Raw genomic sequence first — 14,733 nt, 5'->3', positions numbered from 1 at the left:
CTGGATTGGGCCAAGGGCCCATCCAAGCAAGGATCTTGAGGAAGGTGCAAGCCAGTCCCAGATGTTTTGCAAAAAGCCTCCACTACAGATATCTTTCACACCTCATTTCTTCCTCATTCCCATTGGTTTCATGGCTGGTCTCGTGTTGTGTTGTGTTGTGTTTCCCACAGCCTCTCTCTCCCTGCATGCAGCTCATGAGGACAGGCTATTGAAGGGTCGCAGCAAAGATGCACGGTGTTAATCCCAGCTCTCAGAGGTGGAAGGTGTCTCATTCACGTCCTACAGTCAGCGAGACAGTTTCTTAGAGCAGAGGTTATTTTTTTGCCTATGAAACATTTTTAGACAGGCAAAGAAATACCTTGAATACCTTGCTGGAAAGAAATACCTTGCTAGAAAGTCAGCAAGCTTTGAAAACTTCAGTGAGCTCATAATCCATGAAAACATATTTTAGAAAACAGACTTTTTTTTCCTTTTCTAAAATGTTGAGGCTTTTTCATAGAATTACAGAATGGTTTGGGTTGGAAAGGACCTTTAAAGGTCATCTAGTCCACCCCCCCTGCAATGAGCAGGGACATCTGCAAATAGATCAGGTTGCTCAGAGCCCAGTCCAACCTGGCCTTGAACGGTTCCAGGGATGGGGCGTCTACCAACTCTCTGGGCAACCTGTTCCAGTGTTTCACCACACTCACTGTAAAAAATTTCTTCCTTACATCTGGTCTGAATCTACCCTCTTTTAATTTAAAACCATTACGCCTTGTCTTATCACTACAGGCCCTATTAAAATTTTTGTTCCTTTTCTCTTTAAGACAGGCAAACCAAAACAAGCTGATGCAGTTTTCATCAGTATACACTTCAGTTTGGAGCCAAAAAGTCACTTTGAACCCAAACCCATGTTTTGGTTCCAACGTTTTTTGGACAAGAAAAATTTTTAGTCAAAATCAGCATGTAATCAACATTAACTGACCTGTTTTCTCTTTTTTAATCCTTTTGGCAGAGGAGAGAGATAACTGTTTGCTCAAGTCTTGCCCTGGATGGGTGACCACTGGGCTGGGGTGCCCTGGCTGCTGCTGGCCCCTGTGATGGCCATGCTCTTCTCTTCCAGGTGCTCCTTTTCAAAGGTCTCAGCATCCCCATGCTACCTCCTGCTGGCACTTCCACCTGGGTCCCCAGCCTCAGCTCTCCACTGACTTCACCCTGCCTCATGCAGTGCAGCCCCAGCCAGGGCTGTCCACCCACATGGCCCGTGCACACCAGCACAGTGGCCCCCTGCACCAGCCCCTGGCACAGGTGCCAGCCCTGCCCTTCCAGGATGTGGCCGGACCCTCCTTCCTACCTCAGGCGCTTCACCAGCGATATCTCCTCCAGCAGCAGCTCCTCAAGGCACAGCACTGCCGGCTCATGCCCCACCCCAGGTAAGGGGGGCTTACTCTTCCTGAAGGATACTGAGAAGCTACATCAGCCTCACTTCAGCAAAGTGGCTTCTGCAAAGCCCTGGCAGTATGTGATAGTAATGTTGGGTTTTCTTCACAAGTTCATCTGTGTACGCCTAAAATGCATCCACCAGAAGGGAAGCTGCAGGGCAGGTTGCACCTGCAGGTATACCTTTCCCATGGGATCCATACCGTGCTCATCTAGTATGTCCCAAGGTCACCTATTATTGTCACTCATAGGAGAATCATGGTGGTAACACCTTGGTGTTGCATTGAACCTGTCCTGCATGGCAGAGAGAGCAATAGACTGCATGCACAAGCTACCTCTTCATAGCTGCTGTTTCAAAACCGTGTAAGAGATTGTATCCACCTGTCCCATCAGGTTTTGCACATGAAGAACTTGGTCCTCTGGGTCTAGCTAGGCTTCCCAGATCTACGAGGGAATGATGTCATTGACCTGCAGCACATTCAATCATGGAGAGCAGCCTAAATTCAGACTGGGCTGATGACTGCAGAGAGAATTACTGTAACTCAGCAGAGGTGAAAATGGATGCCTGGCCTTATCCTGATTGTGTTTCTTGAGAGAGGGGTTTAGAAAGCATGTACGAGAGGAGTGCTTTTTTTGGAAACATATGGAAGCTATTTGTGGGTTGTACCCATGGAACAAGAATCAGAGGATGAGTCTTTGCAATAACGCTTCATTTGGGAAAAATGCTACAGGCGGAAAATACTTTCTTTCCATACCCTTTCTGTCTGAAAATTGTGTGTTCTTCTCATCCTTGTTTTGTTTTGCATAATCTGGATTTTAGGTGGATTTAATGATTAGTTAATAATTGGGTAGCAAATATGTGTGAGACTGAGGCATGTATGATACAAGTGTTTATCTCTTAGTCATAAGCTGAATTCAAATAAAAGCATGGAGCACAGTTCCACGCAGAAGCTGCTTTGGTAAATGCTGTCAGTGTTACATTTGCAAATGGGTTGTAGTGTGTAAAAGGGCAGGAACCTCTTGCCTGGTCCCACAGCCTGTTTCTGAAAGCACAGCTGCATTGGAGGAGGGTGTCAGGAATCTTACAGGTGTGGGACATGAGGTCCCAGTAATGGGAATCTGGGTTGTGCCTTCAGAAGTGAAGCCTCTGAGCTGTGGCTGCATGAAAAAATCTTTTTCTAGCAGTTCCCTGCACCATTTACTTTAGTGGTTTCCCATAGATTTACTTTGCAATGGCCCTGCTAGTAAGCAGGGACTCAGCAGGGAGCAAGGGGTATGAGTCTGTCTGTAATGCAAATCCTGCTCGTGCATCTACCTTGTGTCTCTCTCCAAATGTGGACACTAATCAAGCAGCATGTGCTCTTCCCCCAAGTAGTTTAAATAAGCAATGATCACAAGAAGAGATTCAAATCCCTAGAAAAACCTTGCTATATTTTCTACCGCTTTCCTTTCCCTGCTTGCAAAGGCGGCAGAGCTGGGGGAGAAGGAGCTGGATCCCATCCTGGCCTGTCCATCATCCAGAGAAATGTTGGCAAAGGCCAGCAAGAGTAAATTCTGCTTTCAGTTACTCCCGAGTAATCCTATTATGAATGAGGTTCCCCAGGAGTTTATGCTCTGCATGGGGAGGCAAGACAACCTGCAGCTTCTTTATGATGATGGATAATGGCTGAACCAGGGACAAGTTTTATCTTGTCTGTTGTTTATGGGGATGACAGTGGAGAAAAAGAAAATAGTGCAAATGGCACAAAACTGCTAAGGAAGAAGTTGTTTGGTTTCCTCTTTTTCTTTCCATGTCACCACCAAATAGCATCTCTTGTAAACCTGGGTGTATGTGGATGCCACAGGGGGTGAGAGTGGAGGTCTGCATTATCGTTATGTCCATGGTGACCATGAGTAAATGACGTAGCTCTGGGTTCCTCTTCCCATCATCCCTGACACCTTCCTGGACTCTTTTCTCTTGGACACATATTCACGAGCCCAACAGCTTGAGTATTCCCCCAATTTATTGACAGGGGCTTGGAGCAGGAGCTGTACATACACAGTGCCCGTTGTGTGGCTAACTCGCTTGCTGCTCTCCTCCTCCCCACAGGTGGGATCAAGAACGCATGTCTGTTCAGCCTCACCATCTACATCCCAGCTTTGACTTCAGCCACCAACTGCAAACTCCACAACCCATGGGGCCCCAGCCCAGGTATTTAGCCGAAGGCATGGACTGGTAAGTCTTCCACATTTCACTTGTGCATTGAATGAGGTGTTTAAAAAGTCCTGGGGAAGCTGCAAGGGTTGGTGAATGTCATCATGGATCAATGCTTTCATAAAAGCTAATGGTGCAGCTCAACAGATACAATGTGGGGAGCGTACAATGGGAAAACTCATCTCTGGGAGGGCCATGAGTGCATGCTAAAGCCTTTATGCATGTATATGATAACATTGAGGCATTGATATTGCCCATAATTCTCCATCCATGGATGCAGAGTGCAGCCAAGCATTAATCTTCCTCCAGGGTCTTTTTCCTGTAGACCAATGTCTCTGCCTGAACTAGATCTTCTGCTGTACACCAGGAACTCAAAAAACAGTGGCCACAACATTTTCTGTGGTCTAAATTGGGGAACATGGTGCTGCCCTGCCCCGCAGGGTGGTGTAAATGAATTAACAGTTGTTAATAGTTCTGCCACTGTAGTGCTTGATACCCTGAGCTGAGCAGGTAATTGATAATTTCATTTTCAGAGCTGGTTTTGAGCTCTTGCACAGTTAATAAGGTATGGGGCCCTACTTGGAAGAATAAGAAAATAAAAACATACTTCTGTACTTCTGAGTAGCTGCTTGTTAGCTGAGCAAAGTCTATTCTGTGCACTGAATGGAAAAAATAGCATGTGAACATGTAATTAGAGATGATCATAATGTATATGCACAAGGGGTCTGAAATAAAATGTCACAGGAAATCTTAATTATGGCATTTCCTAACATCTGAGCACTTTGCTCTGCAAATGGAGAGCCCTTTTAACATTTGGGGGGGTGGGGGGTGTCCCCCTCCAGGGTAATAATATGCAACCTAAAATATGGCCAGATCCTTCTGCCATTTTCTTCTCAGGTGTTCCTATTACTGGCACCACTGTGAGCTGAATTTGTCCGGGATGACATTGTTCAGATCAGTTTGCAAAGTGGTTCACATACCATCTAGATAGATCCATTCTTTCTGCCTCTCTTTTGGTGCAGAGTGTTTAATTATAATCATTAAAAGGATCGCTTTATGTTCCCCTCCTCCTCCCTCCTTCCCCCCCCATGTTGCTCCATAGCCTTATAAAACCTAAGGAGTGGGGATGACAGAAACCATATACTGGGTATATATATTTGGGTGACTCGCTTCCCCTTGGGGCACATGTACAGTTTTGCCCAGTGACAGATATAAAACCTTTCCTCTAATGTGTTACCACTGCATGAGCAGCAGTGGCGCTCACTTGGAGGCGGTAGGTGGTAAGCACTGTCGTGGGACATAGGGATGGAAAGAAGAGCTGAAGGTAACCAGTCATCTTGGACAGCCCAACCTCAATTAAAAACATCTGGTGAAGAAGAAATAAACTCCCATTTGGTTCCTTAAATAATCTTCTGCATCCGCATTTAGTGATAACCATCCAACCTGTTATCTGGGTCCTTATCTTTCACATTTTGGTTGTTGGCAGCCTGTGTACCTGTCATGGTTTTAGCTGGGATAAAGTTAATTTTCTTCACTCTAGCTGGTATAGTGCTGTGCTTTGAACTTACCGTGGAAAAAAATGTTGAGGTAACACACAGATGTTTTGGGCTGTTGCTGGGTAGCGCTTGTACTAGTCAAGGACATTTCTAGCTTCCCATGCTCTGCTGGGTGCACAAGAAGCTGGGAGGGGAGGGGGCACAGCTAAGAGAGCGGATTCAAACTGACCAAAGGGATATTCCATATCATGTAACGTCATGCCCAGTATGTTAACTGGGAGGAGCTGGCCGGGGGAGGGAGGAAGCAATCGCGGCTCGGGGACAGGCAGCGTCAGTTGGCGGGTGGTGAGCGGTTGTATCGTTCATGTTTCTGTGTTTTTTCCCCCTTTTTTTCCTTTCCCTTCCTTTTCCATTTTATTATATTAACATTATTGTCATTATCATAATAATAATTATTATTATTTTATTGTAATCATTAAACTGTGCTTATCTCAACCCACAAGTTCTTTTGCTCTTCCGATTCTCTTCCCCATCCCACAGGGGTGGGGGTGGGGAGTGAGCGAGCGGCTGCGTGGTGTTCAGTTGCCAGCTGAGGCTGAACCACGACAGTACCATAGGCATCATAGCTCTCGAACCTCGCATCTCAGCATCAAGATGCTGTACAGTTGTCCATGCAGCACAGGCTAGAAGGTGATGGTTGGTTTTGGTTTTCTTCAGCTAATGTGCTCTGCTAATAAGCACACCTGCAAACCCCAAGAAAACACCGTTCCATGCAGTATTCTGCTTTGGGCCCTTCTGTAGACCCACATCATCACTTCAGGAGCCTCAATATCTGATTTTAAGGATCTAGATGCACCAATGTGTAAACAGTTCAGCAGTGCTGTTATTGCAATTACTTGTGCAAGTTAATAATGGCTGTTCATCTTTGAGAGGTCTCTTCAGTCCTTGATCTCAAAGCACTCTGTGGATTATTGCATCTATTTTGCAGACAGGGAATATGGGAAGGCAGAGAGAAAGTGGTCAAGGTCATGCATCAGGCCAGTGACGGGGCTCGGAATGGACTCAAAGCCTCCTGATTGCCAGTTGAGCCTTCCATCCACCTGGGAACAGTCTTTAATAATTGGATAAATCTCCAAAATTGTGACATGGGAACTGAAAATGCTCAGCCCTGTGGATTCTCACCCTGGTTGTGTTCCTGCCAGTCGCTTCCTGTGTTTTATCCTCTGCCAGTTTTGTTTGTCTAGGACATGGCTAGTGCAGGGCCAGCAAAGATAGTCCCTCTCTTTGCTTCAGCTTGCTGCAGGGAGACTTACTGGGGAGTACTAAAGCACTGGAGTTGCTGCCTGGTACACAGGCTGTTCTGGGTAAAGGGTTTCTGCATTTACTGTCCCCTCACATCTGTTATCTGTTGTTGGGTTCACAGCTGCTGGAGGACACGTCTGTGTTGCTCCTAACAAGCCGCGGTGCTCGCAGCCACTGTCCTCTGTGGAAGGGAAGAGAAGGTCGAGGATGAAATAGGAAGCCACCCCTGTGCTCTAATTAGCTTAGCTTTGGCAAATGTGAAGATAATGGTTATTAGAGCACCGGCTTTTGTAATTATGATAAAGTGAATGACGTTGAAAGTACCTGTTTGCTGAGAGACTCTTTGGCTGGAGAGACAAGGGATCAGCTAATTGGATTATAGACTGAGATGCTGTGTTATGTCTCCTCCCATCCTCTCAATGCAGCGAGGGGATGGGGTTTGCAGTTTGCCTCTGCATGCTTGGATTGGGCAGAGCTGTGGCATTTGCTGGGATCTTGGTCGTGTCAAGTCCTGGGATTGTGCTGAGTTGTTTTTCTGGAGGGACAAAGTGCCCAAACTCACCAAGCTGAGCCCCAGCCTGGGTGAAGATCCTGCTTTGTTTGCCTGGGCCAGGCTTTGTGCAGGTGAGTGGGACCATTGGGGATGTCCTGCTTCATTGGTGTTGGCCTGCTGGTCACGTGACACCATTTCCTACAGCAGTCTCATCCAGAAATTTCTTAAAACCTTTATATTTTCTGCACAAACAACAGTTCTGGGGTTCTCTGAAGCTGAGTTTGGGTGAGGTGCTCTCTCCCCTGTCTCCCTAGGTCCTCCTGTGGCTTGGGCTGGGAGACCTCCAAGGAAAGCACAGGCACGTCAGAAAGCCCCTGGATGGTGCCTAGCTGGCTCCTAACAACTACCCAGAACAGCTCACTGGTGTATGCCCCAAGGCATTTAGCTGTATTCCTGCAAAATATTCAAGGCAAAATGTAATTGTTTGCAGTGATGGCAGCATGGGGAGGACCTGGTCTGGCCAGGTTGAGTTACTGAGCCTGGGGATCGATCGGAGCCACCAAAATGCTCTTGCTCTTAAATTAGCAGTCTGTTGTGCAGCTCTTCATAGAATCATTAAGGTTGGAAAAGACCTCTAGGATCATCAAGTCCAACTGTCAGTGCAACAATACCATGTCTCCTAAACCATGCCCTGAAGTGCCACGTCTCCACAGCTTTTAAATACCTCCAGGGATGGTGACTCCACCGCCTCTCTGGGCAGCCTGTTCCAATGCCTGGCCACTCTTTCAGTGAAGAAATTTTTCCTAATATCCAGTTTAAACCTCCCCTGACACAACTTGAGGCTGTTTCCTCCAATCCTATTGCTAGTGACTTGGGAGAAGAGACCAACACCCTCCTTACTACAACCTCCTTTCAGGTAGTTGTAGAGAGCAATAAGGTCTCCCCTCAGCTGCTCCTCATAAGACTTGTTCTCCAGACCCTTCATCAGCTTCATTGCCCTTCTTTGGATACACTCCAGCACCTCAATGTCCTTCTTGTACTGAGGGGCCCAAAACTGAACACAGTACTCGAGCTGCAGCCTCACCAGTGCCGAGTACAGAGGCACTATCACTTCCCTGGTCCTGCTGGCCACACTATTCCTGATACAAGCCAGGATACTGTTGGCCTTCTTGGCCACCTGGGCACACTGCTGGCCCATGTTCAGGAGGCCGTCAACCAGCACCCCCCAAGTCCTTCTCCACTGGGCAGCTTTCCATCCACTCTTCCCCAGTCCTGTAGCGTTGCATGGGGTTGTTGTGACCCAAGTGCAAGACCTGGCGCTTGGCCTTGTTAAATCTCATAAAATTGATCTCGGCCCATTGATCCAGCCTGTCCAGATCCCTCTGCAAAGCCTTCCTACCCTCAAGCAGATCGACACTCTCGCCCAACTTGGTGTCATCTGCAGACTTACTCAGGGTGCATTCAATCCCCTGCTCCAGATCATTGATAAAGATATTAAACAAGACTGGCTCCAACACTGAGCCCTGGGGAACCCTGCTTGTGACTGGCCGCCAACTGGATTTAACTCCATTCACCACAACTCTCTGGGCCCAGCCATCCAGCCAGTTTTTTACCTAGTGAAGAGTACACCTGTCTAAGCCATGAGCTGACAGCTTCTCTAGGACGATGCTGTAGGAGACAGTGTCAAAGGCTTTGCTAAAGCCCAGGTAGATAACATCCACAGTTTTTTCCTCATCGACTAGTCAGATATCCTGGTCATAGAAGGAGATCAAGTTGGCCAGGCAGGACCTGCCTTTCATGAACCCATGCTGGCTGGGCTTGATCTCCTCTTGACCCCAGCTAACACAAATGCTAACTGGTATAAAAACAACCCCTCACTCCTTTGTGCTTGCCTTGTGGGCGATTGCCCAAATTGGAGGAAACTCCCTTCCAAGCAGTAGCATCATCCCTGCTTGAGGCACCCACAGCAGCCCAGAGCCCACCAGTGGATGTTGCCCTGCAAGCACAATCTGACTTGCTGTGGGCCATGCAATAAAACTGTGCAGTCAAAGCTGTATATTCATCCTCATGCCCACAGGGACCTCAGTGTCGATACGGGACTGACTCACGCTCAGTTCCAGGTCCGGCCAGTCCCTCGGCCCTATCAGCATTACTTAGCTACACCTTGGATGCATCATTTCCCCAGAAGCACATCCTCAACACAGATGGTAAGTGAAATGATTTTACTGAGAAATGTTTTATGCATTGTCTGCCAGAAGGCAGTCAAAATAAAGGCTGCTGTCTTTCTATCACCTGTCTTCTGTGAATTCCACTTATCTCTGGCCGTGGGAGGGAGTGTCTGAAAGGATAATGTTGCATCATTGCACTCCGGATTAGAGAAAGGAAAGAAAAGCTCAGCTGCTCTGGAAAGATTTGGTCTATCGCAAGCAGCACCATGTTCACAAGCTGGTCTCCCAGGGCTCCCTGCATTGGCAGCAGATGACTCCCTTCCTCGGGCTCAGCCCCAAGGACCATCCCTCTTCACATCATTGCTCTCTATGCCTATAAAGGTTTTGCATGACCTGTTGCACAGGTGGAGATGGAGTTTGATGAGAAGATGGGCTGACTGGGATCGTTTTCTGGCCCTTCTCCTAGCAGGGTGCTGCATTTGAAGCTGAGCTGTGCTGAGCACTGCTAATCCTTAAAGCATCTTCAGAAATCCCATGAGAGTGTTTTTCCTCATGCCCATAGTCAGACCCTGACACCTGCATACTACAGCAAGGCTTTAAAAAAATCAAAGCTTGGATGAAAAGAAATACACCCATTTAAAAATAAATAAAATATCTTTTTAAGCTAATCCACGTTGAGAGTTTGGAACTGCAATGTTATATATGTAACAGGAATTATTATAATAGATAGTTTATTCAGAAGAAATGCATGTTATTAGTTATCATTTATAGGATATCTATTTAATAAAACCTCATTTTTTGGTTATTAAAAGACTTCCGTTGGGGAAAGTGTCAGTCTGCTCTTTCCTTTTGAATTTTTAAAGCACTAAATTTAAATCAGGGTACACAAGGAATTTCTTTGTGCAAGTACAGGTGGCTTTATTTTTTTTCCCTCACTTTTCACAGGTTGTTCACGAAATCAAAAATTACCCTTATCCTCAGCTTCAGTTACTTGCTCTTCAGGGACTGAACCCAAATAGGCACACGTCCGCTGTGCGGGAGAGCTATGAAGTACGTATCTGGAGGACTGGTATTATTATTCAATTTTTAAATGCTGGGAATCTATGTAAGCTCTGGCATAAACTTATAAGACTGTTCTGTGGCATGGCAGTTGCATTGAGTCTTGTAGCAATTTTAGTAATAACTGAGAGGTGAAGGGGTTGAGCGGGTTTGGTAAAAGATGGGTGCCTGGCTCTGGCTCAGGTTGACTCTGGCTCACTTCATGTCTGTGAACAAAGTGCTTCAGTTCTATGGGGTTTTGTTTCCCAACCTGTCAAATGGAGCTCAAATTCCACCCTAATTTCTGAAATATTGGATATCCAGCTCTTTGCCTTGAGCCCTTAATTACTAGCCCAAGATCCAGGGCTCAGATTCATCATTAAAGCATGGCTGATTTGGGTTCGACGGACACTTCCACCAAGGAAAGACAGGGAAGGAGGGAGCCTTGGTCCCCAGCAGGTGGGGTGGTGGGACCTCCTGCCCCGGGAGCAATGCTGATGGTGCTTTGCTGCTGTTCCTGCACCACAGGAGCTGCTGCAGCTGGAGGACAGGCTGGGAAGCATGAGCCGGGGCGCTGTCCAGAACACCATCGAGAGGTTCACCATCCCCCACAAGTACAAGAAGGTGAGCACCCTGAAACTGTGGCATGGCTGCCAGACTCTCTCAGTTGGCCAAGGGCTATGGGCACAGAGCTGACGGAAGGAAGGACTTTGGTGGGTTGCAATCCCAGGGTTGGCAAACTGGCACTGTCAATATTCCCCGAAATGGGGGAGGAATGTAAAATCCAGAATTGGTGCTTTAATATCTTTTGGGGCTCCTGGGCTGAAGCGGTGGTGTAGTTCAGCTGGCTGTTTCTCACTTCTACGCTAGGAAGCTGCAGGCCAAATTTTCAAAAGGGTCTCAACCTTCTCCCACCCAGCGGGTGCAATTTCCCCCTGTCCATACCTGGTAAGAAAGTGTGCACACCAAGGGGACTTCATGCATGCAAACTCACCCCATTCTGCATGCAAGCAGCGCTGCCTGCACATCCTGCTGTGAGGGTGCTGGCTCCATGGCATGGGGGAGCTTGTCCTCCCCTTGTTTTGCAAGAGGTATCTCCTCTGTTGGAGCTGATCTCCTGCCCATAATGAAATGGGTGCCATGTTTTGGGGTCATGCTAAATAGAAAATGGGAAATGTGCTTGTTTGCATAGTAATTTCACATGTTGGTCATTCTTGGCTGGGCAGTAACAAGTAGTGTGACATTTCATTGCCCAAGTTGGAAGTGAGTCAACTCCTGCTGCGCTTATCTCTGATCGCATCTCCAGTGGATCCAGAAAAATTGTATTAATAGGAATGGATGTTGGGGGAAAGAGAAAAGGAGAGAGCTGACAGGCTAAGCACTGCCCCATGGCTCAGTGTGGGGCTGGGCCAGTGGCCAAGCTGGCATGGGGCACAGTGGTTGCCCTTCCTGGCAGTAGTGGCCCCACATGCTTTGGGGTCTCTGGAAGAAGCCTCCAGCAAAGAAGGCTATGGGGCCATCCCCACTGCAAGGAGGAGGTGGCGGGGGGCTGCGTTAGGGCAGCAGAGAACAGGCTGCTCCCTGGGGCACTACCACCAACCCCACTGCCACCGGCACCAGGAGGAGATGTGCCGACCAGCAGCATGTTGGTGTCATCCTCCCCTCACTGGCTGTTTTGGCTGGTCTGGTTTCCCCAAGCTGGAGGATCTGGCTGATAGATGAAGCTCTTATTATTTGCCTTCCTGAAACTACCCAGGCTTGGGAGAGCATTAGAAAGTCAACTCCTAACCAAATTATGTCTTTAACCTTGCTGCAGAGAAGGCCACAGGAGGGCAAAGCTGAGCAAGAGGATGGAGAGGAGTCAGACACTGATGAGAAATGCACAATCTGTCTGTCCATGCTTGAAGATGGAGAAGACGTCAGGTACGATCCTTCCATCTGCTCCTCTGCCTCTCAATGTCATCTGAGTTGTGTTTATTGGGATTAATGCTGATGTGCACTGGTGGGGTTGTCCCTGTTCTTGTCCTGACAAACTCATTTAGGCTGTTGTCTGGGAAACCAAATGCCATTTAGATGGATATTGGTATGGGCTGTAGGTAGGAAGAGCTCTGCAGCAACAGGAATGCCACATTTTTATAGTATCTCCTGGGTTTGCATCACTTCCTTCAGGACTGTGCAATGGCAAGCATCAGAGACGGATGGGTCCCAGGTCTCAGACAGCCATCTGGAGCTTGGGGACATCAACATCTGAGCTTGACAGATGGCCAAAGTCCGATAAAAGGGAGTGTGTGTGAGAAGTCCAGGGGAGTTTGGCTTGTGGCCAGGAAGGAGCTGCTTTATTGTAGAATAAGTGAGATTACTCCACCCACATTGTCACAAGGAGCCATCTTGAGCCAACAACAAAGCCCCATTTATCCCTCAGAGATATCCCCAGGCTCTTGGCTGGGTCAAATCTCTGCTTGTGACAGAGGATGAGGACAAGCAATTGCAAGGGGCCGAGCTACCATGGCTGAAGGAACTGCAGGTGGGCAGTGCAGCTGCACTACCTGGTCCTGCTTCTCACCCTTTACTTGCCTTAAACCATCAAGAAAAACTCTGATCCTCTTGCTGTGGGTCCTTGTCATTCATGGTCCCTCTGGCTCATGGGAGTGAGTGAAGAGATGGCAAAGGTGATGTAGGTGAAAAGCAACCATATTCCCTGGGGCACACCAGACACCCACACTGGAGCGGTGGAGGGGACCCACTTGACTGCTAATGAGTCACAATGATGAAGAACCAAGAGGCTTTGGAGTATAACCTAATACTCCTGAACGGTTAAAAAGCAGCAGCCAGCGTAATTAATAACTGGAACAACTCAGTTCAGGAGGGTGTGGGGTTTTCTAAAAGTCTTTTAGCCAAGAAGGACACCATCTCTGACCTGCTGCCCTATGTGAACTGGTATGGCTGGGGGAGGGTGTAGGACCTAGGCAGCACTGGTGTCACTACATTGGTGCTTCCCCATGTTTGAAGCAGCCCCGGCTGCTGCTTTCTGGGTCTTCTTGGTCCCCTGGACCTCCTCCATCCTAATGGTGTGGTACTTCTCTCTCTGCAGGCGTTTGCCCTGTATGCATCGCTTCCACCAAGTGTGCGTGGACCAGTGGCTGGCCACCAGCAAGAAGTGCCCAATCTGCAGGGTGGACATTGAAACACAGCTCGGCTCGGACAGCTGAAAGGACTGGCTGGACACACCATTTTCCTTACCAGGTCATACGGCCATAAACCCTTGCAGCAAAAGTTTGCCTTCTGAGCCATTTGATTGAGAGGAAAAGTCTGCAGGCATGTTAGCGAGGAGGAGGAGGTGGCGGTACAATATCTAGTGGTAGGAGATATTGCACATACACAGGGTACAGGCCCAGTGAAAGGGAGCTGGCATTCCCAGAGCTCAGAGACCCCATGCTGCAGAAGATTTAGTGTTGAACATGAAGGAACTAGTTGTGGTAGTCTGGCCTGTTGTCGTGGTTTAGCCGGCAGCTCAGCCCCACACAGTCACTCGCTCACTCCCCCACCGGTAGATGGGGGAGAGAATCAGAAGGGTAACGCTCGTGGGTTGGGATAAGAACAGTTTAATAATTAAAATTAAAAGAAACAACAATAGAAATGCAATGTAAAGGAGAACAACGAGAGGTGCAAAGCCCCGGGGGCGGGGGGAAGGGAGGGGAGAGGGGGAACGAACCGCCGAAACAAACCGCACGCGCCGCAGCCGCTCACCGCCCACCGACCCGACACCGCGCCGCCTCCGTGCTGCCACTGCCCCCCCCATTATACTGGTCATGGTGTCACATGGTATGGAATGAACCTGCCATTGGCCAGTCGGGGTCAGCCGCCCCCACCATGGCCCTGCCCCTCCCAGTCCCCCCGCCACGCGACAGAGAGCAGGAAGCTGGAAAGGTAGCTGACCCCCACAGTGAGGAGAATTAACCCCTTCTCAGCCAAAACCAGCACATTCTCCACCCCTTATTCCATACCATTTACACCATGCCCAGGTCCCATACGATGCAATACAACCGTACCAACCACCACCCCTCCCCTTCCCATCCTTTAACATAACACACAGACATCATTCCCTTAGTTCATGGACCTTCCCTGTAAAATGTCCATTAAAATGTCCATTGAGTTCACCCAGTCCATGACTCTGGGCTCCATCTGTTGTATCAGTCTTTCAGGGTGGGAGAGATGGGGTGTGGCGTTGGGTTGCTGCATACCGAGTCAGTCATCGTTCCATCACTGCTGCACGGCTTGTTTCATAGTTGATCTTCCATGGGTTGGGAGGCTCGTACTCTGATATCATTGATACAACACAGAGGTGACACACAATATTATATAGCAGTTCACATTGTGCCATTCAGTTCATTGACTGTTTTCACCCAAAATCAAATCCCCTTGAGGCACACATCGGATTTCTCCATCCTCCCGCATCACCCACCAAGTGCACCCAGGTCCTCAAGCAAAAGCAATCCCACGAATGGGTTTGCCTTTGCCGGAGGCAGGAAGAACCCAGACTGTTTTGCCCAGCATAATTTTTGTGTGCACTACAGGGACTCTATCCCCTTCCACAGTATGTAGGATTTCTGACTGGGCAGGGCC

The 14,733-nt window shown here is 48.3% G+C and overlaps 1 protein-coding gene across 1 annotated transcript in view; it reads left to right on the top strand.

Annotated features, from left to right (window-relative positions):
• Window positions 1–14,272, top strand: part of LOC142049449 (E3 ubiquitin-protein ligase ARK2C-like) — a 65,726-nt gene extending 51,454 nt beyond the window's left edge. Inside the window, exons 2-8 of the mRNA XM_075077187.1 lie at window positions 1,103–1,412; window positions 3,509–3,634; window positions 8,982–9,111; window positions 10,018–10,122; window positions 10,639–10,734; window positions 11,927–12,033; window positions 13,202–14,272. Of these exons, the coding sequence (XP_074933288.1) occupies window positions 1,103–1,412; window positions 3,509–3,634; window positions 8,982–9,111; window positions 10,018–10,122; window positions 10,639–10,734; window positions 11,927–12,033; window positions 13,202–13,319 (992 nt within the window). The 3' untranslated portion in view covers window positions 13,320–14,272. The remainder of the gene's footprint in view (window positions 1–1,102; window positions 1,413–3,508; window positions 3,635–8,981; window positions 9,112–10,017; window positions 10,123–10,638; window positions 10,735–11,926; window positions 12,034–13,201) is intronic.
• The last annotated feature ends 461 nt before the right edge of the window (window positions 14,273–14,733 follow it).

The sequence above is a fragment of the Phalacrocorax aristotelis genome, chromosome W (genome assembly GCF_949628215.1).
Source record: "Phalacrocorax aristotelis chromosome W, bGulAri2.1, whole genome shotgun sequence".
Classification (NCBI taxonomy): domain Eukaryota; kingdom Metazoa; phylum Chordata; class Aves; order Suliformes; family Phalacrocoracidae; genus Phalacrocorax; species Phalacrocorax aristotelis.
Note: the sequence above shows the minus strand (reverse complement) of the source record. Positions and strands in the feature narration are given on the sequence as shown.